At 37.2% G+C, this 27,865-nt stretch overlaps 2 protein-coding genes and 1 non-coding gene across 5 annotated transcripts in view; all 3 read left to right on the forward strand.

Annotated features, from left to right (window-relative positions):
* LOC114468640 (deoxyhypusine synthase-like) lies at positions 1-26,901 on the forward strand. Of its 3 annotated transcripts, XM_028455658.1 has the most exons (11): positions 1-110; positions 5,281-5,473; positions 8,281-8,442; positions 8,562-8,683; positions 10,344-10,440; positions 11,551-11,637; positions 11,747-11,852; positions 11,922-12,025; positions 13,360-13,485; positions 13,569-13,672; positions 26,451-26,901. In XM_028455658.1, exons 2-10 carry the CDS (start codon positions 5,285-5,287, stop codon positions 13,662-13,664), a joined length of 1,089 nt encoding a protein of 362 aa, XP_028311459.1. In that variant the 5' UTR covers positions 1-110; positions 5,281-5,284; the 3' UTR covers positions 13,665-13,672; positions 26,451-26,901. The 3 variants fall into 3 exon arrangements, with proteins under 3 accessions (XP_028311459.1, XP_028311458.1, XP_028311460.1); XM_028455657.1 differs by lacking the exon at positions 26,451-26,901 and having other exon boundaries at positions 13,569-14,125; XM_028455659.1 differs by lacking the exons at positions 8,281-8,442; positions 26,451-26,901 and having other exon boundaries at positions 13,569-14,125.
* The window catches only part of fbxw9 (F-box and WD repeat domain containing 9), a 21,700-nt gene continuing 9,663 nt past the window's right edge, over positions 15,829-27,865 (forward strand). Inside the window, exons 1-2 of the mRNA XM_028455643.1 lie at positions 15,829-15,950; positions 16,245-16,354. The gene's annotated coding sequence lies outside the window, so the exon portion shown is untranslated. The remainder of the gene's footprint in view (positions 15,951-16,244; positions 16,355-27,865) is intronic.
* On the forward strand, positions 23,975-24,065 carry trnar-ucu (transfer RNA arginine (anticodon UCU)). Its single transcript is given in 2 exon segments — positions 23,975-24,011; positions 24,030-24,065. It is a non-coding gene; the product is annotated as a tRNA-Arg (tRNA).

The following is a 27,865-nucleotide window of genomic DNA, read 5'->3' on the forward strand; positions in this document are numbered from 1 at the left end:
TCATGCTATAAACTAGATCGATTCAGGTGTGCATGTGCTGTTTGGTGCACGCCACAGAGGTTGAGCTACATCTGGAGGACACAGAGAATCTCTGTCAACAAACTTCACAGGTAAATTTGAATTTACATGTCACTAGTAATAGAATGTAGAATGTATTAATCTGTCACTTGTCTTTTAATTTATGATCACTTATTGTTATATTTTCATGCAAACACAAGGCCTGATTATCAACTAAGAGCATGTTAGCTTAAAGAAAAACAGAATATTTAAGCAATATCACACGAGAGGTCGTGCTATTGAGTGATATTGCTCTTATACAACAGTTCTACAAGCGCATTTCATTAGTTAATGGTAATAAGTGACAAGAGATTATGATTTGTTTGATTTTTTTTAAATCATTTGGCTCTGCCAACAAAAATAGTTCCACAAGTGTAGAGCACACAGTGTTCTGCTACTGCTGTGTGTGTAGTCCAAGATGTAAGCGTATTTAACGGTATTTAGATCAGCTGCACAGCACAGTGGAGTGATATGATCCGTAAGAAGTCCCAGTGCTGTTGTTGCTCTACATCAGCGTTCTTTGAATGTCCGTTATCCAATGAAAGGACTTGTTGTATAAATTAAAGTACCACAAATATTGATTTTATTACATTTACATCCAAGACTCTAGCTCATTTTATTTCTAACTTTATTGTGAATTATTGGTATAATATTTGGTGCTTAATTTTAGTGTACAAAATACTGTTAAAGTGAACTCACACACTAGTTCAAATGTACACACAAGTGTTTGAAATGTGTCCATTCAGGCTCAAACATCTTATTTTTCCACCTGCCATTCATAGGGTAACATCATGGGCGACCGTGGCTCAGGTGGTAGTGGGTCGTCTTCTGATCGAGAGGTTGGGGGTTCGATCCCAGTACCTGACTATGTGTCGAAGTGTCCTTGGGCAAGACACTGAACCCTAAGTTGCTCCCAGTGGTCGACTAGCGCCTTGCATGGCAGTTCTGTCCCACTGGTGTGTGAATGTGAGAGTGATTGAGCTGATATGTAAAGCGCTTTGAGACTGCTTCAATGTGGTGATAAAACGCTATATTAGTCCATAGTCCATTTATCATATGTACAGTAGATTAAAAACCTCTAAACCAGCTATTCTCAACAGGTGGGTCGGGACCCAAAAGAGTGTCGCGGACCTGTACTGGTTGGGTCGCTGACAGCTGGTCAAAAATAGATAAATACTTAATGTCCCTCATGTTGGACTTGTCTTTTATTTTGAAAGAAACTTTTCTTTTGACAGGCATGCTATGAAATTCATGTTGCACAGAAAAAGATATAGATTTATATTTTAAAAAGATTATGTGTTTTCAAATCTATTTTTGAAAAACAAAACTTGGTTGGTTGAATTCTAAAAAAAAAAAAAGTGTGTTGCGATTGATGACTATGGCGAAATGTGGGTCCCAGGGTGAGACCACCTGCTTTAGAGAACATGCAAAACCCTCAAAGTCAGTCCTATTTTTGTGATTTGGAACTTTTATCAAAAGTTACGAGGCTCTGTTTCAAAGCAGGAGTTTTAAATATAGCATCTTATTTTGAAGAATTTTGTTCTCCTTCTGTTATATAAAGCTGCAGTGATTAAAGGTTCAGACGAGTTTAGGTGAACACACACACACACACCCACACACCCACACACACGTCACATCCTAACCTGCTCTTAATGCCTGGAGCAGCTTCTATAGTTCCCCACACAGGTGAGTTATGTAAAGCTGTTCACCTGGAGGCCATGAGCCTAAATACAAATGTCAACTAGAATCAAAAGCTGTCAAATAATCCAGTCAATTACATTTTTCAATTACAATTATATTTTCAATTATCCATGTTCAATTACAACTCAATTTTTTTTTCATAATTACAATTCACATTACAATGATCGTTTTTCCTCTGAAAGTCAATTGCAATGACTTCCTCTATTACTAAAGTTCAAATTCAATGAATCACAATTACCGAGCCTAAAATAAATAAGGCCATAAAGCGTCTCTAATGATAAAGGGTCGGTTTTCACTAATCTCTTAAATTTCAAAGCTGTAAAATACACACAAAAAACCTACTATATTACATCTAATTTGTTTATCATCTCATGGTTACCTTGTTAGGCTTCCTTATACATGAAAATATTGGTATTAATATTTTTGATTATGGACGTCTGAGCCTTTTTTTCTGTCAGTATAACCCTAGATTTCAATCAATGACTTTTTATAGAATTTCCATGCCAATTACAAAATCAAATGTCTGAACTCAATTACTATTAAATTATGATTACAAAAGCAAAATATTTTTGAATTACAATTATATTTAGGTCATAATTGTAAGTAATTACAGTTATAACTGACCCCATATAATATTCTTATATTTTATATTCACAGAAAGCTGTAGGCTCTGCTCACTTTTACTGCCTAATTTTAGATATTGTGCAGAAGTTTGGGGTAATTAACATGAACAATATAATGCTACTGTTAGAATCATTAAAACAAAGCAGATTTTTGTGAAAATAGGTTATTGATTCAATCTGAGTTATTGAAAATTCAGGAGAACTGTGCTCATTATTCGTTACATCCAAGGCTAAAAACAAACACAATCTTCACAAGCTGTTTGTGTTCAGAAGAAGCAAATCGCAGATTTAATTTTACGTATTAAGTTGTGAGAATTTTAATTTGACTTTTTATTTCATACATATAAAACTATGGTATTCTCTGTAGAATAATGTAAAAGGATGCTTTTTTCTTTTTTTTTTCTCTCAACCTGTTTAGAGTTGGTAATTTTACATTTGGGGTTTATCTTGATGTAGTCAATGAAATTGATGGTGTACGTCAGTGGTTTTTGTGCTACGGACCACTGTATAGGTTACTGATAACCAAAATAATTTTAAATAATAGGCCGTCTTACATTTTTGTGCTCAAGTAAGGGGCAGACAAAATTAATACTAATCAAACTTCCTCATTCTCCTTTAAAATCAACAAAAAAGTGGGAAATGTCTGACATAAATGTATCCAAAACTGTTCACTTTCATGAAAGGAACAACACAGATTGATGAGGATGAATAAATTTAATGATTTACATTAAAACAAAAACCTACGAATGAACAATACAATCTGCAATATAATTATAAATTCAAGGACAATGAACAGGTATGAGAAAAAGCTACAAATGTAGCATGAAAGCATTTATTATATGACCCATGTGATGGAAAAGATGGAAAAACATCCAAAAAACAAAAAAATCGCATACAGTCACACAACAACTCAAAGTGTAAAACAACTGAAAAACTATTTTACAAGTGTTTCACAGCATAGGATTCTGGCGGGGGGCCAAAGGGTGGTGAAGGAAGACCAGAAAATCAGTGGCTTGTGTGAACAAGTTTAACTCAGACAATAAGAAATACCTCAGTTTACCTCATATACACTATACCTTTGAGAGACATGAACCCCAACGGAGGTAGGACCATCAGTTACTGTAAGGGTGTGCCTTGAAAAACAACATTCTCTTTTGACAGTTATGGGAATAACTATATGAACAGTTAGTCACTGTGGGTTTTATTTGAAATAACAATATACGTACTGTTGATTCCGGAGGGCTTTGCTGTTCCACCAGCAATTGGCCACAAGTCAAACACAATGGGAGTTTTTGGCAACACCTGAGGGTGATGTCGGGAACCAGTTGTTCAAAGGAAATCAACTCAGATTCTGGGTAACGGATTAGAATAAAATAAATTGATTCGTTTTATTTAATAAATGGATCAAGATAAAATCTTGAAAATGGGTTTTTCAAAAGGAAAACACGGATTACGTAATCAGATTAGATCACGTAATCCAGACATTGAACAAAAATGTTGAATTTCAGAAGTTGGAAGGAATATGAAGCCCACAATAATACACAAAATACACAAATGCACAAAAACACAAAACAATTCCAAAATACACAAAATGACTCAAAGCATAAAAAGACAACAAAGACAGACACAACAACCACTTAAACAAACAAAATGACAAAATTGGAATTTATTTTCCACAAAGGCATCTGTATAAAATAAAAGGTTTGTCCAAATTTGCAATTCTTTGAAAAAAAAGAAGAAAAAAAACACCAATGAATTCAATTAAAAGTGTAAAAAAAAATGAGCAGGCTGAAATAACCAGCATTCAACGCTGTTTGGTGCTGTGCATTACGTTGAATCTGATTGGTCGGCTATGATGTGATGCATTTGATTGTTGTCTGGTCATTTCATCTCTTGTAGTTTCACAATGTCTGTTGATCATTATAAAAGAAAAATTAGTAATTGATGGTACTCAGTAACGGTTGAGTGTAGAAATGTAAAATTGTCATGAGTCTGCTTAGTTAGTTATGGTTTACCTCCTTAGTCACTCCCTGTTCCTTGATTTTGCCTGTTCCTGCCCATGTTTTCCCGCCTGCCCAGTTTTCCTGCTCTCCACAGCTGCTCCTCATTCCCTCGTCAGGTTGGAGGAGGTTATATATACTCCCTCAGTTCAGTCAGTCTCTGGCTAGATGGTCAACCTGTTAAGAGAGACTTCAAACTCCTAGAAAGTATAGAGCGTTCCTGAGTTTGATTATTAGAGTGGGGAATTGAGAGTTCCTGGTTTTGATTATTAAGTGTGGAATCTGAGTTCTTTATTAAATAACAAATCCGAGTGGGGTTTATTTCATTTGTCTTCCTGGTTTTGTGCGGGGCCCGTTTATTCAATCTTATTTAGATATTTCAGTATCTGTCTACTCCTTCCTGCGTTGCATTTGAGTTCTTCTGTATACCCGTGATAAAAATGTTGTAAACAGGAAGTTACGTGTCTCGCACTTCTTCAACCCTGTGTTTTTACAAAATGTACAGTCTGTATAATATGATGAAACAATAAAACAATGAACACATATATGATCTGTCATAAAAATAAATAAACAAATGCTTCCACTGGTAACCGATTCTGTGTCAATGAGAAAAAATAAATCCTTACGTCAACTGCATTAACCGCTCGGCTACTGATCAGCTGTCAGCTCACTATTCTAATACATATAGTAGTTTTACCGGAGGTCGCAGGGGAATTGCACTGTTCCTATGTTACCTTGTGACCGCGTTTCCCTGAATTTTACTTTTACTTTTAGTTCACAAATTACTCAAAAGAACCTTTTTCCAGACAATCTGTGGAGCCACACATCAGCGCGGTGCCTTCACAGTTTTTTTACATTGTTAAACCTTTGGTAATGATTTGAACTTTTTCTATTTTAAGGAGCATGGAAATCCACAATGCAAGGATTATGCCTATCTACAGGAAGACTGTGCCTCTACCAGACGACACACCCAAAGTGAGAGGCTACGACTTCAATAATGGAGTGGATCACCGAGCTCTGCTGCAGTCCTACTTCAACACAGGCCTGCAGGCTAGCAACATCGGTGTGGCTATGAACATTATTAACTCTATGGTGAGATGATGGGGTATCCATGGAAACGCTGTAATGTGGCCTAATTTCAAATAGCAATCAGAAAATGTAAGACTATTTGGTTATTGCAGTGTTTGGTGGTCGATTGGTCTTCAATACCTGGGCTAGAAAAGATGACATTTAATATAGAGAACATTGATGATGGTTATGGACAGGGTTGGGGTCGATTATAATTGTAATCGCATAATTGATAATTAATTACAATTATGGCATAATTGTAAATGTAATTTTAAAATATGTTGCTGTCGTAATCTTAATCAAATTGTAATTGGGTTTAGATAATTGACTTTGTAATTGTAGTTGCAATGCAAATTCTACAAAATTGTCAATCATGATTTTACGCAAAACAGGGGAACCATGTTATAGTTCTATGTACAGTTCCATACATATGTAGTAGCAATTATAAAAATATGTTTTCTATCAAACTTTCCCACTTTCTATCATTTAAAGAAAATTTAAATCTCGGGGTACACTGACACAAAAAAGGCCCAGATACCAACACAAACAATATTAAAACCTATATTTTCATTGGTTAGGAACCATAACAAGGTAACCAATAGATAGGAAAGAAGTTAGATGATAGATATTTTATTTTGCAGCTGATTTAGGACCTGTTATCATTAGTGATGCTAACAGAAAGCTAACACATGGGGAAGGTTAACTTTCAATAGGTTATTTATTTCAGGCTCAGTAATTTTGATGGAGAACATAATAGTAATCGACTTTCTGAGGATAAAAAATAATTGTCATGGGAAAAAAATGCTGGTCACTGTAATCGTAATTGAACACAGGCAGTGGTGGGAACAAGTTACTGCTTCTAGAGTTTCAAGTAAATCTCAAGTCATGTGACTAAAGTCTTGAGTCATGACAATCAAGTCCAAGCCAAGTCAAAAGTCCATAACTTTAATCTACAAGTTTTAACATGTCAGTAGTTTATCTAACTGATATAAACAATGAATTACTTGAACAGAGTACATATTTGTCAAATAATAGTGAAATGATCTCACATAAAACTTTTATAAACGAATCATTCCAGCATCTTTTTAGATTTAAAAATTTTCAAAGTTCCTCCGTTAACAACACAAACAATAATCCTACTGGGAAGTAGAACAAGGTATAATTTTTCCAAATAAATCATTAATGACGGCGCTGTTGAAATCATAATTGAGTTTAGATAATTGACTTTGTAATTGTAATTGGCATGGAAATTAAATAAAAACTGTCATTTACAATTTAATTAAACTCAAACCTATGACTTATGCATAAGTAGTTATGCATACATAGTTACTAAATTAGTTTATCTCAAAACGCAATCATCCTTGGTGACTTCAATATTCATATGGACAATAACAGTAATGCTATCTCCAAAGACTTTTCATCCTGTTTTCATAGTTTTGGTCACATCCTGGATGTAGTCTGTTGCTCTGGTCTCACTCCCACTGACCGTAAACCTCATTCACTTCCACACTCCGACCATATGCTCATCACTTTTGATATCAACCTCTCTCTCTCTCTCCAATATTATCCTCTTCCGAACCATTTCTTTATGCAAAATCAAAGATATAAACACTGCCACTACAACAGCAATCTCCATAACCTTTTGGACACTCATGCTCCACTCAAAACCAGACCTGTCTCTTTCACCCGCTTCGCACCCTGGTTCACCCCTGCCCTTCGTCGGTTCAAATCCTAAGGTCGACAACTAGAATGGCTATACAACAAAACTGGACTCACCATACACAAACAAATGGACAATAACCATATCACACAATACAAGGACCATCTCTCCTCCACCAAATCCACTACTCAATTCACTCCAATCAACATAACTGTAAAAGTCTCTTCTCACCAATAATACAAACCCCCCTGACTCACTCCCCCACCCCATGCAATCCACTGACTTCTGTAACTCACTCATGTCCTTCTTCATCTCCAAGATCTCCAATATCCACCAACACCTGACCTCATGTGGAGCAGCAGTTTCTGGAATGGACTCCTCAGCCCCCCACTTACAACTACATTTTCCAGCTTCATCCTCCCCTCTGTTCAAGCCATTTCTGATCTCATCCTTATATATGAACCCTCAACCTGTCAGTGTGACCCTCTCCCTACAGTTCTTGTTAAATCCTGCCTCCCTTCACTTGCCCCCTTTATCACCAATATCATTTACTCATCAAACTGCCACAGTCACACCCATCCTGAAAAAACCTGGTTTGAACCCCACCAACTCTAACAACCTACGTCCCATTTCAAACCTTCCCTTCATCCCCAAAATAATCAAAAAATTAGTCACCGCTGAAGTCCATAACCATCTCATCACTAACAATATCTACGAGCAGTTTCAATCCGGTTTCCGTCCCCTTCACAGCACTGAAACAGCACTTCTCAAAATCACTAACGACCTCTTCATAGCTTCCGATTCTGGTTTACTTTCTATTCTTATTCTCCTCGACCTCACCGCAGCTTTCAACACCATTTCTCTCTCACACGCACAATTCAGTCAACTGAAACCCCACAAGTCCAACACTTTTCCTGTCCCTGCTGGTGTGCCCCAGAGCTCTGTCCTGGCGCCCCTCCTCTTCATCATCTACATTCTCTCACTTGGTCACATCCTTCATAAGCACAATATCCATTTCCACTGCTAAGCCGATGACACCCAGCTCTACCTCTCTACCAAACCATCTTCATCACTTCCTCCATCCTCCCTTACCCTATGTCTACAAGAAATTCCTTTTTGGTTCTCTTTCAACTTCGAATTTCCAATACATTCATATTAATTACATCCGCAGATTGAAAAGCGCAAGCAACTTCCGAAGGACGACGATGAGGCAAAGAAATGTCCCTCTAACTGCTCCTGCAGGAAAGCGTGCACGATCTTCCTCAGTTACACATCAAACCTTGTCAGCAGTGGAATCAGGGAGACCATCAAATACCTCGTGCAACACAAAATGGTACATTTGGCCACCAATGTACAGACAATGTGGAGTTTTTTTTTCTTCTTTTCGACCAAAATGAATTTTCATGATAAATCAAACTGGTGAGTTAATGCATTTTGTGTATTGTTCTATAGGTGGACATCTTGGTGACCACAGCTGGTGGAATAGAGGAGGATCTGATCAAATGCATGGGTTCAGTCTACATGGGAGACTTTACTCTGCCTGGGAAAGATCTGTTCAAAAATGGCATAAACAGGTCAGAGTGCGTGGCATGCAAACAATGATTTCAACACAGACTGAGGACGGTGAGCAATTTGTTGAGCAGAGTTTTCCTCAAGGCCTTTGGATCTTCCTTTGAGGAGATCCCATTGAGTATCTAGCTTTTCCAGTCCAAATATACTTGATCTGTGTGAACTTTTTTCATCTGTCGATCGTTAACTCCTTCACAATTTGTCCGATTTTGACAAATAAGCCATCAAAACGTTCAGAAAGTTCCAGAGATTTATACTTATGTACTTTCATGAACTTTTAAATTTTAAATGTTTTGAGTTATTACATTTTTTGTGAGACTGCATTGACTTTTCAGCTCTGGAACCATTGTTAAAGTGAACAGTCTGTTAAGCTAGAGTGGAGCTGCTCAACTTTTTACCTTCAAATCTATGCAAACATTACAAACCATTCAACATTTAGCACGTTCAGATAATACGTTCAACCTTTTTGCTAAAGCTATTGCTAGGTTAATTCTTAGCTAATGCTAGGCTAATGTTAATGCTAGGGTTATGCTAATGCTAGGTAATGCTATTGTTAAGTTAATGCTAATGCTAATGCTAGGTTAATGTTAGTGTTAATGTTAGGCTAATGCTAGGTTAGTGCTAATGCTAGACTAATACTCGGTTAGCGTTATTGCTAATGTAAGACCATCCTGTGCATCTCATGCATCTGAATCCTCTGTGATCGGCAAGTTGGCTGCATCTACAGACCGTGGAGACACCGCTCCTCTGCCACCGTCGGAGAGAGACATAATTATTACTAAATGACAAACAAGGAAATTACCAATCTACGGGAAGAGATTTGTCGTCTTTCTAACAAGCTAAAAAAGAAAGATGATCTACTTATACTGATGTCCACCCCATAATCATTCTCATTCCACCGTATTCCTGTATCATGTGTTTCTGCATTCAGTGCCTTCTCCTCGCCCTTCTTTTTATTTTCTTTCAGGTGTCTTCAAGCTAGAGCTGGCAGTTCGTGATCTGTGGTTCACGGCTCAACTAGTCTGGGACACTCTGATGTTCTATCTCTCTATCCTGTTCTGTTCTCCTCCTTCTGCTCACTAACCCCAACCAGTCTAAGCAGATGGCTGCGACTTCTGAACCTAGTTCTGCTGGAGATTTCTACCTGTTAAAAGGGAGCTTTTCCTGTCGCTGATGCTTGTTCATGTGGATTTGTTGGGTTCTTTCTTTTTCCTTACGAATGTAATATTTTTATAGTGCTTCGAGATGAGAGCGGCATATAAAAGACAATTAAAGAAACAATAATAATACATGAAAACAACACTAATAATAATGACTATACAGACACTCACATACACACACACAGAAAACAAGGAGGTTGTAAGTTAAACTGAAAAACAAGGTGCAAAGGAATGACAAGGTGCGAAATGCTTATGTACAAGTTAAAATAATAATTATAATAATGAATAAAAAATGAATTAAAGTATATATACATACATAATGCTAATAGTACTGCTAATGCACTGTAACGTTGGCCAGCACCTGTATCCTCACTTGCATTTTCTTCAGGAAGTGCAAATATTCTACTGTAGAAAGTTTGTCATGATGGCCCCAAAACGTATGTCCGCCTTCGTTCAAACAAAATGTATGAGAGCTGTCTTTTCTTGGCTAATTCATTTATGGCAGGATTGGAAACATGCTGATGCCTGACGAAAACTACACAACATTTCAGAAATGGATGACTCCGATCTTGGAGCAGATGCTTCACGAGCAGACCACAGAGGTTTGTGTGTGTGAGACCTTCGTGCAGTTGAACTGTTTAAATCCTTGCACTGAGTCAGATGGGTGGAGTAAATAAATGCACGATTTGCCAACAACTGCATCTCTGTGTGTCTATTGAGCAAGGCCTTTGAGTACCAAATGTTAGCTGCTTCTTGCGTTGAAAGGAGAATTAAATTAAACTTAAATATGTATCTTGTAAAAAGCTTAATAGATTGTAGCAGAATAGATTGGTGGTACTAAGGTCATGGACTAAATCTCTCAGGGACATTTGAGATAGATAACTGTATTCTGACCCCAATATTTGGGTCGGTACAGAAGAAACCGATAATATGTTCTTCTGCAATTTTCACTAAAATGTTGCCCCAATAATGAAGAAACATTTTTACTTGTAAACCTATTGCAATTTATGAAATTAAAAACTGTAAAACTTCTTAAACCGTTCTCCTTCCGCAATTTTTGCTCAACACATCTTCAGACTGTCTGACACAGGCCACCCACAAAAATTGAGCCTACAGTGCATCAACATGTTAGACTGTATTGTAAAAGTACTTGCACATTTTTGATAAACACATTTTCAATATTAGTTAAAACATTTTTGGAGATGATGTTTGAAAAATATCAGAATTTTATTTCCAAAACTGAATTTTGATTGCATTTTGAATTTTGCTCTCATGCAAACAATAGGAGTCAATATAAAAATGGCATTTTTAAACATCACTTTTTCACTTATGGAGCCAATAAACCATTGTTAAAAAACAAATGACCAACATCTCCATATTGTCAAGATGCAATTTGTGGATTTAATCGATTATTTTTTGTCTTGATAACTGAGATTTTCATTACTCTTTCAAATCTGCCTTTAAACGCTAACAGCTACGGTGACAGGCTAAGTTAGTTAGTGACACTACAGGTGACATTTCCATGTGCTAATTAGTTTGTGAGATAGAGGATGTTTCTTGGTGTTAATTATTCTGAGTTCAAGCCTCAGCTCAGGCAATATTTCCATTTTTCAGTTGTATGCAATAGATTGACACTGTCATTTTAAATGTATTTGTTTATGAACCAGGTTTGATGTTCTTAACTGTTTTCTAATGTTTCTTTCCTCTCACAGGGCACTGTGTGGACTCCATCTAAGATGATCCATCGATTTGGAAAGGAGATCAATAACCCTGACTCTATCTGCTACTGGGCCTACAAGGTTAGTTTTAGTATTTAGCCAAAGAAATATTTGGAATACTTTACCAGACTTAACATCATGACATGTAGTCGTTGGTTGTAACAGAGCAACATTCTGGTCTTTGTTTTAGAATGAAATACCTATCTTTAGTCCGGCCTTAACAGACGGCGCTATCGGAGACTTGTTCTTCCTCTTCTCGGTGGACAACCCAGGCTTGATCCTGGACATAATAAAAGGTAAAGCAGCTTGTTCACCTTTATTTTGTAGATTTAAAAAAAAGTATTCACCCAAAAAATGTTTTTCAGATATTTGGGAATTAAATATCCGAGCTGTAACCGCTGAAAGCACAGGACTAATTGTTCTGGGCGGAGGCTTATCCAAACATCAAATATGCAATGCCAATGCATGGGTAAGTGTGTTGTATTTTCACTTTAAATGAACAAATATGCCAATTTTTGCATGTTTAATCAGCAGAACACTCTATGTCAGACATAGGCAACTGGTGGCCCTCGATCCATTTTTGTGTGGTCCCCAAAACAAATCCCTAAAAATTGTGTTTCAAGAAGTTTGAAGGAATATAAAGCCCGACATAATACACAAAATAACTCCCAAAACACACAAATGGAGAGCAAAATGTACAAAGTACACCAAAAAAAAAAAATTCCAAAAATACACTATTACTCCTAAAACACAATATGACAAGAAAGACAGACACAACAACCACTTAAAGGCACACCGTAGACTTTTTGACCTAAAGAGATGACCCATATGAGTTATTTTTAATGATTCCTCAGGCCAATATTCAACGCTTGACAGTATCAATGTTCCGAGCGGTGCTTTCCTCTTGAAATACCGACTACGTAAGTTTAGAGAGATGAACCGTCTTTGGCCAGGTCATGTGAACTGGACAATGCCTGGAGAACGTTTCACTTTATGACAGTCACGTGACCACAGGCTCGGATAAATATAGTTCCCACATGATGCCACAACATACGGGCATTTCCTGACCCGGCGCCATTGTTGTGGGTAGCTGGAACGAGTTAGCCTCTGTTTACAGCCAAAAGAGCACAATATGGTAGTTTTGTGTTGGGTTAATGGTGCACTAATTGCCGCAATAGTTCAGTTAAATGTGGATTCTTTAGTAAGGGAAGTCGGCAAGTCAGATCCGTAACTTCGGGATAAGGACTGGCTCTCAGGGCTGGGGTGTGAAGCTGGGGTGTGCTCGTCCCGCGGCTACAGTCTGTTTGTTGAATTTTGCGACAGTGCTGCAGCGTTTGTGGCCACTAGGGGCGCATGCGTGAAAGTTACCGGTCTCGCGCCCTTAGTGGCCAAAAGTTACACAGTGTGCCTTTAAACAAACAAAAAGACTACGAAAATAACAACACATTACAGAATAGTTCTAAAGACACAAACTTTCAACAAAATTACACAAAATGACAGGGAAATACAGAAAACAACGACAAAAATACAAAAAGTGACCCCAAAATTGACAAAATAAATGTAGAAAATGACGGAAAAACTTCCAAAATGACTCCAAAAACACACAAAAGGACAACAAACTGACAAAGAAATGCTGACATAAATGTCAGTAATGTGACCCTCGGATCAGATAAAACCACATTTTTGTGGCCCCCACTGTGATAGAGTTGCCAATCCCTGCTCTGTGTTACAAAATGTGGGACTCCATTGATAGTCTTTTGTATTTTGGACTTCTTAAATGAAAACTAGCTTGTTCACTTCCAGAGGAATGGTGCTGAATATGCAGTGTACATCAACACTGCTCAGGAGTTTGATGGTTGTGACTCTGGAGCCAGACCTGACGAGGCAGTGTCCTGGGGGAAAATAACTGCAGAAGCTCAATCTGTGAAGGTATTGGATCCATCATCCCAGTGTACGGAAGAGTGGAACGTTCTCTGTTTGAATGCATCCCTTTTTCATTTCTGTCCATTTAGGTGTTTGCAGACGCTAGCATCGTCTTCCCTTTGATAGTGGCCGAAACATTTGCACGTCACGTCGATAAAATGACTCTGGACCCTGGCGATGAATGAACCATCAGATATTTTAACTGTCTTGTTGCAGTATTTCTGTTGTTGTTTTTTTTTCAATTTTAGGTTGATTGTGAGTTTTCAAATTTTGACACAACAATGTCATTGCAGATCAAATAAGACATCAGTAAAATAGGAATAAATCAATATAATGCAGAATAATAAGGGTTTAGAAATGAATCTTGGGAGTTTTCCTGTTGTCTTTTGAGATGAACAATCTTAAATTTTGCATTACTTATCTGTTTATTTTCACTTTAAATGTTTGTTAGTAGGTGGGGCCTTTTTGCACTCTATTAGGGTTTTTCAACAAACTGTGTTAGTTTGTGATCATGATTCATGTCATCTTTGGAAATCTGGTGTTTGTTTTTGTTTACTTTAAACTTAGAGGTGAACTGTGTTTTTTGTTGTATTTTTGTTTTTTCTTCACCAATTAACTAATAAACAAACTTCATTAAAAAGTCAAAGGTTCAAGTGGTACAAAAAAGTACAAAAAAGTGTAAGAGTATCAATGTTGTTTAAATAGTTTTCAAGCACTGTAAATAATGTAATCTCCAAACTACAAACTCTACATCCTAAAAGAGATTACATTTAGGATGATTTAGGAATCCTGTTTTCAGACACACAAAAATAATGTCACCACATTTTTTTTTTTTTGCATTTGAACACTTTATTTTTTGAAAATATTTTTGATTGATTTTTTTTCTTTGATTGAAATGTTTAATTTTTTTTGATTGAATAATAAAGACATAAATGTACTACCCATAATATGGCCCAAATACAAAAAAGATGACTTTCTTTTGATTAAAAAAAACTACCTCCATACATTTTGTTTTATTGTTATTTATTTTTTCATTCAATTTTGACATTTACCAAAACATCTAGATGAAGCCTTGTTATCTAAATGTGTATATATACTATTTTCATTCATTTCAATTCATTTTTTAACCTGAGAAAAACAACTTGAGTTTGTTTAAATTATTTTAAAAATAAATAAATAAAAAATCATGCAGTGTTTTGTAAAAACAATTAACATTTATGGTCAAAATAGATTTTGTCTGAATCTGTATTTTCACTGTTATTCCAACATAAGGTGCTCATCACTCTTTATTCAAAATTGTGTTTCAAGGAAGACTTTTAAAGGATAAATATCGTTAATTTTCCCATAATTAGTTTATCTATCTTTGGAGGGGTATTTCATAAAGGAGGGTTAACAAACTCTGAGTCTATCCATAAACTCTGGGTCAACATACCCCACGATGGGAAACTCTGCGTATCGGATTCCATTACAGCTGGTATGAAGTGGGTTAATCAAGCCTAAACCTTAGGTTACTTATGTGCACGCGTGTGATAAAAAGCCATCATAAATGGAACAAAGAGCTCACAAACTACCATGGAAACCACCCGGAAGAGAGTGATTTATTTATTTATTTTTAATCTTTTTTATTTATTTTTTTACAAACAGTACATACAATACATATATATTTTAAATTAGGGTACAAGGCACAATAATACACTCTGGCACTTGCTGGAGAAGTAAACAAAAAATAATGAATTCAGACAAAAGGAAAAAGGTACATACAAGGCAATGGCATCTTAAAAGAGCAAAGACATCTGATTTCTTTGTAAATTTTGGTTGATTTTTTGGTATGTTGTTTGATTAATTAAGAAACTTGAAGTAGGTAGTGAACCAAATCATAAACACATTACACAAAGGAGTAGAGTCTTTCCATTTACAAGTATGAAAAAAAAATGTACCCATTAAAATAACAACATTTACATGATCAGAGATACATGGTCCAAATTGTCCATGAAATAAATGATGTCTTTGGAACAAATGGGTGGTACATCGATTTTGAGAGGCAACCAGCTGTGAATGTCAGTCCAAAAAACATTTGTTTTTACAAAAGTAAAAAATAAATAAATGTCCAATTGTTTCTGTGGAGGATGAACAAAAAGTCCAGGTTTCAGTGTCAAAACTGGATCTTTTATGCACAAAATCATTAACAGGGTATATGCCAGAAATAATCTTAAAATGTGTTTCTTTGACTTCTGGGGCAAAAAAAAAATCAATCAAAAATATTTTCAAAAAATAAAGTGTTCAAATGCAAAAAAAATAAAATAAAAATAAAATAACGTGATGACGCAATATTTCGTTGCCGGAAGTTGTGTTTCCAATCGTATTTGTAGTTCTCCAATGCTTGTTATAGCAACGCTTATTGTGACATTTCTTTTGTAATAACTCAGGAATTTGACGTTTTTCCTCCTTGCGGACGATAACTTCTATTCACGGTCTGTATCGCTGTCACAGACCGATAACATAAAGTGAACCTGCTGCTCTTAAAGCTAACGTTAACCGGTGTTTTCTTTGGCTGCAGATTTCTTTTAAATCAGCTTTAACTTAAAAAAACCCAACTTAAACAGCAGTGTGGTATTGATCGTAAATATCCAAAAGTAACAAATGTCTGAATAGTAAACCTACCAGTGTCTAAAATAGATTATCTTTAGCAAAAGCGGGTGTTATGTTTTCAATCTAAATATCGCGATACCTTACATGTTTTGAGTGTGTCGGTCTGTCCACTTTAGCTGTCTGTTGGGATGTCTGATGACACCTTGGACCCAGGTGACCCTGCGGGTGAGCCTTCGACCTCCTGTGGAGAGTGTGAGAGTGTAGCATCGCCTACACACCTGGACAGGTGAGTGAACCCATATTAAACTGTATTACCACCCTGGAATTTAAAGGTAAAATGGTAAATGGACTTGATTTTATACAGCTCTTTATCACCACACTGAAGCAGTCTCAAAGCGCTTTACACATCAGCAGGCCATGACCTGTTAGACTAGGTAAGGCTACAATAAATCTGAAAACAATACCATAGATACCGGGTTCGATCCTGCCTAATCCCAGGTTATCACATATACAGTCACTGGTTATCACCTGTACATCACTGTAAATAAATAAAACTAAAATAAGTCTGCATTCATAACTGGACATCACGAAGCCATCAGCAGACTGTACGTTTATGCAAAACTATCATACAAACATAATTAACCAGAGATCGCCAGACACGCACACACAGACACAGACAAATCGCATGCTGTGCAGTAACATCTAATTAAAAGCTGTTTTCTAGTATATACTGTACATTGGTTAAGATGGTGTTTTTTTAATGAACAGTTTCAATGGACAAGAGTAAGTCTGAGGGATGAATATAGTTTATATATATATATATATATATATATATATATATACATATATATGTATGTATATATATTAGTGCTGGGCAATATATCGAATATACTCGATATATCGCAGCTTGTAGTCTGTGCGGTGTTGAAAATGACCATACCGTTAAACTCGCGGACTTTTTTTTTTTTTTTTTTTTTTTAAATTTCTTAGTGGCATTATGCACAAAAGGTGCACTTAAATTTAGTGTTGTTTTGAAATGCCATCTTAATGACAACATGCACAAAAGGGCACTATTTGTTTTAAAATATTGTAGTGGCATTATGTACAAAAAGTGCACTTTAATTTTGTGTTTTGAAATGCCATGTGAGTTGCATCCTGCACTAATGTCTTGTTTTGAAATGTCTCTGTGACAATTTTGCACAGAACGTGCACTTTCTGTTGACAATTTTATGTTTGAGCCACTCACTGTTTAATAAATACAGTTATGTCAACTTTGACTTAGTTGTGATATCCCCTTTTTTGCATGAAAGTTTAAAATTGGCATATATTAATGCAGTATGATCAAGAATGTTTTAATGTAGACATATAGAATCATCATACTGGTGTGATTTTGTGCATCAAAGTGTTAATTCAAGGGTAATGCAAAATATCGAGATATATATCGTGTATCGTGACATGGCCTAAAAATATCGCGGTATTTATAAAAGGCCATATCGCCCAGCCCTAATATATATATATATATATATATATATATATATATATATATATATATATGTTAGATTTATATATATATATATATATTTATTAATACATATATATATATATATATATATATATTAAATTTATATATATATAAATCTAACATATATATATGTATGTATGTATATATATATGTTAGATTTATATATATATATATAAACTATATTCATCCCTCAGACTTACTCTTGTCCATTGAAACTGTTCATTAAAAAAACACCATCTTAACCAATGTATATACTAGAAAACAGCTTTTAATTAGATGTTACTGCACAGCATTAAAGGGTTGAAAAACCCTGTCAAGCCCTCCTGAGTTCAATGAGTTCAGATGTAGATATGATATTCCAAACACTGTAGTTTTTAATGCCAGATTAAAAAAGGAAATTGTTAAAAAAAAAATGTAATATCTTTAATACAGAGAAAACAACCATTCACAAATCACAATAACAATAATAACTATAAATAATATCACCACCACCTCCCACCCCCAACAAGTATAAAATAGAAAAATTCCCAACAACAAACAGATATAAAATACTTGAAATATATACTTTTTAAAAAAACTTAAAAATATCTATTATTTACAGTTATTTACAAATTTACAAACTATTTTACAAATAGCAAATTCAGCCCTGTGATGAGAGTGGAGGAAAGAGGTTCCTCATTTCCCACTTTATTTACTTTTTGCCATAATTGCGCTCCTCCAGTAAAGCCCTCCACTCATCATAGGACTGAGTCTCAGTCTCTTCGCAATACCAGTTGCCAAAATACTGGCGATGTGTAGGAGGGTTCCTGTCCTTTTTGCACTTGCTGCAAACTATAGTGTCTTTCTTTTTGGTGTATTTTCTTTTAAAAATACCTGACTGCTCTGCCTCCATTTTTCTTTTCCTATACTGCTGTGTGGTGTAGGGAACCGCTTGAGGTGTTACCTGTGTCTGAAATGTTAGAGGGGAAGTAATTAAGGGTTTTGGAGGGGCAGGTGGAACAGGATGAAAAAAGAGCAATGTCTGTGGTGGTGGTGGTGGTGGTGGTGGTGGCCTTCCTTTAAGTTGTGCCTGCCCAGCAGTGTTCGGTGGCAGCACAAAAGGATGAGGCTGAGCTAAAGAGCCAAATGTAAAAGTTTGTCCTTTCTGCAGGGCAGGTGGAAGTCTTGATGGAGCTGCCATTGGGGCCTGTAAAGCTGGAAGACCCTGCTTTAAAATATCCTGCTCCTGTGCCTTGCACCTCCTGCAGTACCTATGAAAACACAAAATAATTTATATGAAAACAAAAGTTTCTACATTGTAAAATGCACAAAAAATGTAATCTTGCTTTTGATGTGATTTACATAAGACAAATATGTCCCCGAGGCCTTAAGCTGGAATATGTAATAAAGTTTCATAAACAACAAAAAAAAGTCTCATAATTAGTGGTCAACATAATCAGCTCTACATAAAATATGTATATTTATATAAATCCTACTCACCACTGTGAAACTGTTGCAGCATTTACTTCAGGCAGCTGTATAGTGGTCTCGCTCATCAGCCTGGCGTTTGTGACTACGCACTCCCTGATGTTTTTGTACGCGCGTATCACCACAGTGTATCTTGACAGCTTATTTCCCTCACAGCGCACAGTGCTCGGGTAGATGGCAAAAAGCTTGACAAAGATCGCCTCAACCACTCTGTTGCAGTCGGGCCACTGTGCAGGACTGTGAGCCCCGCTGAAAGACCTGTAGTTAAAAATAATGTATGCTTTAAAAACATTACAGTAATGTGTGACTTACATTATATTTAACTTTTTTTTTACATAACCCAGATATTGTGTTTTCCTAGTTTAATTCACCTTTTGGTGCTCTCCACACCTGGAGCCACAATCTTCTTCGTAGCCCGGAATCGTCCCTTGCTCAGGCTGGTCTGGTGTCGAGCTGGGTAGACAGTTTTTTTTTTGTCATACCCCCCCAGTTCCTGACTACATTCCTCCTGAGTCAGCGCAAGACGGTGGTCTCTTAGTCCAGCCAAGTAATCAGCCAGATCCTGCACTGCGCCATACCCTTCAATGTTATCAGGGCCGAGCGAATCCTAACAAAAACAAAAATAAGAAAAAAGAAGCACTGATGACAGCAGTGCACACTCATCAATCCAAGCTATTGCAACTTTTCTTTGTTTTTCTTTAAGGTAAACAACTTCTTACATGGCATGAGGAGGAGTGTGGAGATGGATCAGTAGATGGCGCTGATGCTAAAAGAAAAAGACAAGTATTTAGAGTAAAACATTTTAAATTTAAAAAAATAAGCAAAACGTGAGATTTTAGAAACAGTTGTGTAAAACTCACTAGACTGTTCTGCAGGAGAAACTGTTTGTGTGGAATGGGGGAGCAGAGCGGTCACAGCAGGTGAAGGAGCTGCAGAAGCTGATGATGAGGCGACATGTGACTGAGTCACTGGCAACAGAGGGATAACGGGGGGAATGGGAGGCACAAAGGCAGTAGCCTGAGGAGATGGAGCTGCTGAGGAACCAGGAACAGCTGCAGATGCTTGTGAGGCGAGAAGTGCTTGCTCTGCCTCTAGTGTGGGTACTGTCATGTCCTGAAATTCTTCAGGTTCTGTGAAGCCCTCATCTATCTCAACTTCAGTGGTCTCAGACTCTTCAATGACCGCTTTGTAGTCCTGCAGAACTTTGCCAGTTTGCTGATAGAGGTATTCCACACCTATAAGCTCACCTTCAAAATGATGATTTAACAAAACAAGACAAAAAAAGAAAAGAAAAGAAAAGAAAAAGCACAAACAAGAACACAAAAAAAGTTAAACATTAGATGAAAGCATAAGTTGAAGAAATCAAAAACAAACAATCATATAACAATAATCAACCTGTGTTTTGTCTTGGCCTCACATAAGGGATGATCTTTTCGCCCAGAACCTCCTCTGCTAGGGTGTTAGCAGCATGACGGAGCAGATGGTTGTATGAGCACGACTGCTCATCCTTTGATGCTGCCACAGCCCGGTCCTCATTCCACCTTGATAGCCCATCCAAAAGATAGGCCTGGAAGAAGACATCACTTGCCAGGGTCCCTATAAAGTAATTCAGAAAACAGAGAATAAAAAAATATTCATCATACATATTGTTCCAACAACATATTTCTGTTTATAATCATTAGAAGACTTGCAATTAATCTGATTCTTTAGGATCCGTCATGTTATATTTCAGTGTAGTCACAAAATACTTTTGTAAGAAAAACAAAAACAAATAAAGTATGACAATGTTTACCAGGGATGAAACGGTTCAGGTGAAGATGAAAAGACTCCAGTGACGTAGAACCTCGGGCACAGCGGTACGTGGGCAGACGGTGACCTCCCTTCAGGACATTTCCCGTCTGCAGGTAAAGCTGGATCCCTTGTGGATCCTGGATGCAGGTGACATGTTTCTTCTGGGATTTAACGATTTCACTCATTCTTGCTGAGTTTATCAGTGGGACTCCCAGAGTGTCACGACCGTTGTCACCATCCAAGCCCTGGATGAGCCTTTCAATGAGAACCTGTGTCTCCCGAACACCGCGGGTGGTCCTCTTGCAGTGCAGGGCAAGCTCACTTTGGCTGATAGACCGGAGTACATCTGCCTCAGATGGAGTTCGGCCTTTAGCTTCTAGCTCTGACTGCTTTGCTATTTTCAGGGCCTTCAGGTTGTCTTCATCCCACATGAAGATGCAGTGGCTGAGGCGACCCATGACAGTGGCATACAGCTGGTGGGAATCAGTTGTGCAGCCAATCGAAAACCTCCTCATAAAGTGCCATATGTCGAGCCGGATGTTCAGATGTTTCCATTCTTCGAACATTCTCCTGAGAAAGCTGTTGCCACAGCAGTCTTTGTCGACATAGAGCACATCAGGAGGAGGTACCCCAGCCATCCTGTATCTCCTGATCAGCCCGTCAATCATTGGCCCGAGGCCAAACCCCTCACTGGCAGTGAGCACAGACATGATGACCTGTTCATGCTCATTTCCAACATTTGTCACCCAGGTCGCAGTTCCAAAGCTCCTCCCTGCAAGTTTGCGGGCAACTTTTTTCGCAGAGTCCATTTTTAAAATGCGGCCAAGTTGGGACGAGATGGCTGCTTTAATTTCTTCCAGCCTCTGAAGAACATCCTGGGCGTACACCTGCATCAGCCACCTGTGTTTAGGAACAGTAAGCATTGCAGGTGTGGGTGGAAATGTCACAGAACTAATCAGACCCTTCTCCATGGCACTCTTCACTCCTCTGCAGTCTGTCAGGTACTGCACCGTCTTCTGCAGCCAGATTTCAGAGTGACGCTCCTGCAGCTTCCTCTGAATCTGACTGCTGCTGTTTCCCAGGCCTCTCTGGCGCATCAAACTCACAACCTCCATATCACAAGCAAGTTTGGATGGATTAACATTACGTTAATTGATGAATTAAGCTACCACTGGAAAATAAATCTTAACACTTTGCCGTGACTTAAAGCACTATAAACAACGAGTTTGTGCGAAAACAACCCCAGAAAAACAGGTAGAGTGGGGGGTTGAGCCAGGTAAAAGCGTCGTAATTACGAGCTGACTGACTGACTGAATGAATGTTTGATACGCAAATCTACAAATAAATGGAACACAGTTTAAGACAGTTGTAAAAGTAACAGAACTAAAGTAGGCGCGCTAAGTTACAGTAGTAACAGTAACCGCGTACCAAAAAAAAAAAAAATTACACACTTCCGTTTGTAACATTACGTTCATTGATAAATTAAGCTACCATCGGAAAATAAATCTTGACACTTTGCCGTGACTTGAAGCACTATAAACAACGAGTTTAAGTGCCGAAACAACCCCAGAAAAACAGGTAGTGGGGGGTTGTAATTACGAGCGTGAATATAATAAAATGGCTCTCGCTAGACAGACACCCTGCCAATTCATTTTTTAAAAAGTGTTTTAAAAACACAAATTACTTAGTTCATTGCACTTACCTTGTAAAAATCGATATAATGTTGAGCGATGCTGTGGTACAGTGAAATCTCCGGTAATTTTCCAAGTCCGCTGGCTAAGAATGATGGAAGTCCTCTGATTGGTCAATTCTTGGTTGCTGTGGGGCGGGACTTCGGGAAGCGCCGCGAGATGCGATTGGTGGTCACAAGTCGAGAGCTGATTGGCCCTCACTACCAAGAATTACCAAGAATTGCCTCGACCTACAGCCGGTCAGAAGCTCATTCACCCAATCACTCTCACATTCACACAGCAGTGGGACAAGACTGCCATGCAAGACGCTAGTCGACCACTGGGAGCAACTTAGGGTTCAGTGTCTTGCCCAAGGACACTTCGACACATAGTCAGGTACTGGGATCGAACCTCCAACCTCTCGATCAGAAGACGACCCACTACCACCTGAGCCACGGTCGCAATTAAAAGGAAATGCAAAAACAAGTTTACTAAACCTTTACCATTCTCCCCACTAAACGCCTAAAAAAACCATACCCAATTTAATTTTGATGATGGTAACTCTCAAATTAGTGATTTTACCTGTTATGAAGTTATTCAAGTTCAAACACAACTTATGTTTGAATGTTATTGTATTAAAGCAGTAGGTGTGAAAGGTAAATTATTACAATTGTGCATGCTAAAACAGTTGTCAAAGTAAGCTTATTAGGATAAATATTTCATAATATGAGAAAAGTAAAAACCCAGCATTGAGCAGGAAGCCTGCCTTCAATGGGTTAAATCATGCATAACACTGAGAAGGCACTGCTTTGGTTGCAGACACAGACCAATTATTCCTTGTTCCTATATAGATTAATGCAATGTTTTTCAACCTTGGTGTCATGACCCCATGTGTAGTCGCCTGGCATTTAAATGGGGTCGCATGAAATGTCTAGTAATTGATAAACAAAAGTCATTACTGAAAAAGCATATTTTTTAAACAGATGCCTTTTTAAAATTTAAACACAACACAATCTTAAACAACTATTTTATACTTTCACTTTCTTAAATATAATATATTAAAAATAAATGAATAAATATATGAATAACATGCATTATAAAAATATCTGCATCTTGTCACTTTGTGCACTAATCCTGGCTGTTCTGTATTTGAAACACAGTATCACAAATATGATCAAAAACTAATTGTAGAAGAAGAGAAAAAGTCTTTGGGGTCGCCAGAAATTTGTGATATGAAAATGGGGGTCGCGATCCAAAAAAAATTGATGTTCTACCAAAGGTTTGGGAATATTTATTTATTGTTTATGTTTTCATGCAGACTAAGTCACAAAACTGAATGGTTTGTGTTTTTTTAAATCAACAAATGTCTGCGCCAAGAGTTATTCAGTTATTAAGTTGTCAGTTGACTTGACAACCATCTGTTTTCTAGTCTGACGACAGTTCGTATTTAGCAGGTGGCTCCGTGGCGCAATGGATAGCGCATTGGACTTCTAGTCAAACTCTGAGAGGTGATTCAAAGGTTGTGGGTTCGAGTCCCACCGGAGTCGAATTTTTATTTTATTTTTTTTACATTTTTACTTTTCAACTTCCTTTTCTTTATTAATGTTGTAACTACTCAGGTTTAAAGTAAGAAGTTCAATGCTTTCATTACATTGGAGGTTAGAGCCACTGGCCTAAAATCATTGCTTACTTGGGGGCATGATTTGGAGCTGGAAGAGTTGGTGCCAAACTGAAGTCAGCTCCTCTGCAAAAGTTTTTAGAAGATAAGCAGACAAATTATCTGGCTCTGTTGCTTTATTAGTGTGCATCAATTTAAAAACCTGTGTGACTGATTCTGGGTTAATTAAAATTCTGTCCTCATTCAAAGTACAAGTCATCTCATTTAAGATTTTCTTGCATTCTTCATGATTAGCATTTTCAAAATGCAGATAAAGTGAAGTTGAGTTAATTTAGGATGTTAAGTAACATGTACTTCTTTTGGAAACACTGATGAACTTGTCTTATGTTCTCTTGTAGTGAGTGTTGTGAGAAGGGAGGGATATAGTGTCCTGGGACACGTCCATGTTTTATTCTTTCAACATGACCTCTTGCTCCTTTAACAACCATTTTGAACAGCTAATGCTGTTTCCCAGCAGGTTTTATAGTGTGCAGTTTATTGGCAAATGTGTTTTCAGAGTTGACCTATTGTGTGTTACCTGTGACAGCTATGTTGGAACAGTGTCCAAATTCTGCATTTTTGTGTTCACTTTTTGAAAAATGTGTGCAATAAAACCCCTGTTTTACAACAACTTCACTGGCTTCCTATAAAACAAAAAATCTACTTCAAAATGCTCCTCCTTACATTCAATGCACTTCATAACCTGGCCCCTCCGTACATATCTGACCTCCTCCACATCGCCCCTCCTGCCCCCACACTCCGCTCGTCCTCCACTCTCCAGCTCTCTGTCCCACTGGTCAAACTCATCACCATGGGGCACAGAGCATTCAGACGCTCTGCTCCCCAGCTCTGGAACTCTCTCCCCTCTGACCTTCGTACCATAGACTCTCTGCCACTCTTCAAATCCAGACTCAAAACAAACCTTTTCAGACAGTCCTACACCACCGAGTCACACACTCACCATCTCAATGCTGTACACTTTTCTTCTGTTGCTTCTGTTTTTTATTGTTTCTCTATCGCCACTGTACAACACAGACACCACAGTGACCAAAAAACCCTTTTCTTTAATCATTTACAGTATGCATTTATCTTTATTATTAGTTTAGCATCATTGACCAGAATTCAGTGTGATTCAGGTAATATGGGAGAACACATTTTTGTGTAAGAAGTCTGCAGTACTTTGTAACACGTTTCAGAACCAGTTACTACAAAATCATCAGAACGGAGTCAGCAACTTACACAGACTGATCGATTTTTGCTCTAACGCAACACAGCAAAGAAACGCACAAAAAACAATACCTCAGCCTCAAACGTAATACAGCAGAGATAATTGAGACCAATACACATTGGGACAATATTTCTGCCGTGATAGGTTGTCTAACTGAGACCCAATTCCAAATTGGGACTGCTCTTGTCTCAGTCGTAACACTATCTCTTGGACTTCCCGTGTTCGTTTTTCAGCTCCACCTAAGAGCTGGCACAAAAACCTTTGAAAGTTTCTATTTGTACGGTTGCCGTTCGGACAACCCCCAGTGTTATTGGCACGGTTACCGAAGTATAAGTAAGTAGCGTTTTAGGGTTAGGGTTAGGTTAGCGGCGGTAGCGGCTGCCTCACACTGGACATCGCACTCTGTAATCAGTACCCCAGACTCTGACTGAGACCCAATACTGGCCCATATGGACTCTCCCATTATAGTTTCTTGTCAAGGCGGGTGCCCCCTAAGCACCCGTCTTTACCTGTCCCCATATGCCGTAATCACTGCTTAATGTTTGAATAACTCTTTTTTTTATGGTTTTTAAGGCAAATTCCTTTAGATTTATAGTTAAAAAATACAGACTATGTGTTCCAGCAACAAGACAAATCATATCAGCCTTTTTTGTTTTGGGGAGAATTCTTTTTTTTTTATTTTTCTCACTATTTCACTACCACAAATTAAGATTTGAACGAGTTCTTTATCTAGTCAATCACTTAACATACAAGGCACAGATTTCCATCTGAAATGTTAAGAAGGAAACTTCTGCACTTACCTCATTATCTGATGTATTTAGATCAAAAGACGAGCCCCCAACTGTTGTGGTGATTTTGAATGGAATGAAACAGTCAAGTTGTAGGGTTACTGGTCAGATGCGAACACAGGGTTTATTTAGTCTAAGGGTTTTTGAGACAGACCGTTCCGGGATTCAGAGGTCCCGTCTTCCCTTTGATAGTGGCCGAAACATTTGCACGTCACGTCGATAAAATGACTCTGGACCCTGGCGATGAATGAACCATCAGATATTTTAACTGTCTTGTTGCAGTATTTCTGTCGTTGTTTTTTTCAATTTTAGGTTGATTGTGAGTTTTCAAATTTTGACACAACAATGTCATTGCAGATCAAATAAGACATCAGTAAAATAGGAATAAATCAATATAATGCAGAATAATAAGGGTTTAGAAATGAATCTTGGGAGTTTTCCTGTTGTTTTTTGAGACGAACAATCTTAAATTTTGCATTACTTATCTGTTTATTTTCACTTTAAATGTTTGTTAGTAGGTGGGGCCTTTTTGCACTCTATTAGGGTTTTTCAACAAACTGTGTTAGTTTGTGATCATGATTCATGTCATCTTTGGAAATCTGGTGTTTGTTTTTGTTTACTTTAAACTTAGAGGTGAACTGTGTTTTTTGTTGTATTTTTGTTTTTTCTTCACCAATTAACTAATAAACAAACTTCATTAAAAAGTCAAAGGTTCAAGTGGTAAAGTACAAAAAAGTGTAAGAGTATCAATGTTGTTTAAATAGTTTTCAAGCACTGTAAATAATGTAATCTCCAAACTACAAACTCTACATCCTAAAAGAGATTACATTTAGGATGATTTAGGAATCCTGTTTTCAGACACACAAAAATAAAGTCACCACATTTTTTTTTTTTTGCATTTGAACACTTTATTTTTTGAAAATATTTTTGATTGATTTTTTTTCTTTGATTGAAATGTTGAATTTTTTTTGATTGAATAATAAAGACATAAATGTACTACCCATAATATGGCCCAAATACAAAAAAGATGACTTTCTTTTGATTAAAAAAATCTACCTCCATACATTTTGTTTTATTGTTATTTATTTTTTCATTCAATTTTGACATTTACCAAAACATCTAGATGAAGCCTTGTTATCTAAATGTGTATATATACTATTTTCATTCATTTCAATTCATTTTTTAACCTGAGAAAAACAACTTGAACTTGTTTAAATTATTTTAAAAATAAATAAAAAATCATGCAGTGTTTTGTAAAAACAATTAACATTTATGGTCAAAATAGATTTTGTCTGAATCTGTATTTTCACTGTTTTTCCAACATAAGGTGCTCATCACTCTTTATTCAAAATTGTGTTTCAAGGAAGACTTTTAAAGGATAAATATCGTTAATTTTCCCATAATTAGTTTATTTATCTTTGGAGGGGTATTTCATAAAGGAGGGTTAACAAACTCTGAGTCTATCCATAAACTCTGGGTCAACATACCCCGCGATGGGAAACTCTGGGTATCGGATTCCATTACAGCTGGTATGAAGTGGGTTAATCAAGCCTAAACCTTAGGTTACTTATGTGCACGCATGTGATAAAAAGCCATCATAAATGGAACAAAGAGCTCACAAACTACCATGGAAACCACCCGGAAGTGAGTGATTTATTTATTTATTTTTAATCT

The sequence above is a fragment of the Gouania willdenowi genome, chromosome 8 (assembly GCF_900634775.1).
Source record: "Gouania willdenowi chromosome 8, fGouWil2.1, whole genome shotgun sequence".
Lineage (NCBI taxonomy): Eukaryota > Metazoa > Chordata > Actinopteri > Blenniiformes > Gobiesocidae > Gouania > Gouania willdenowi.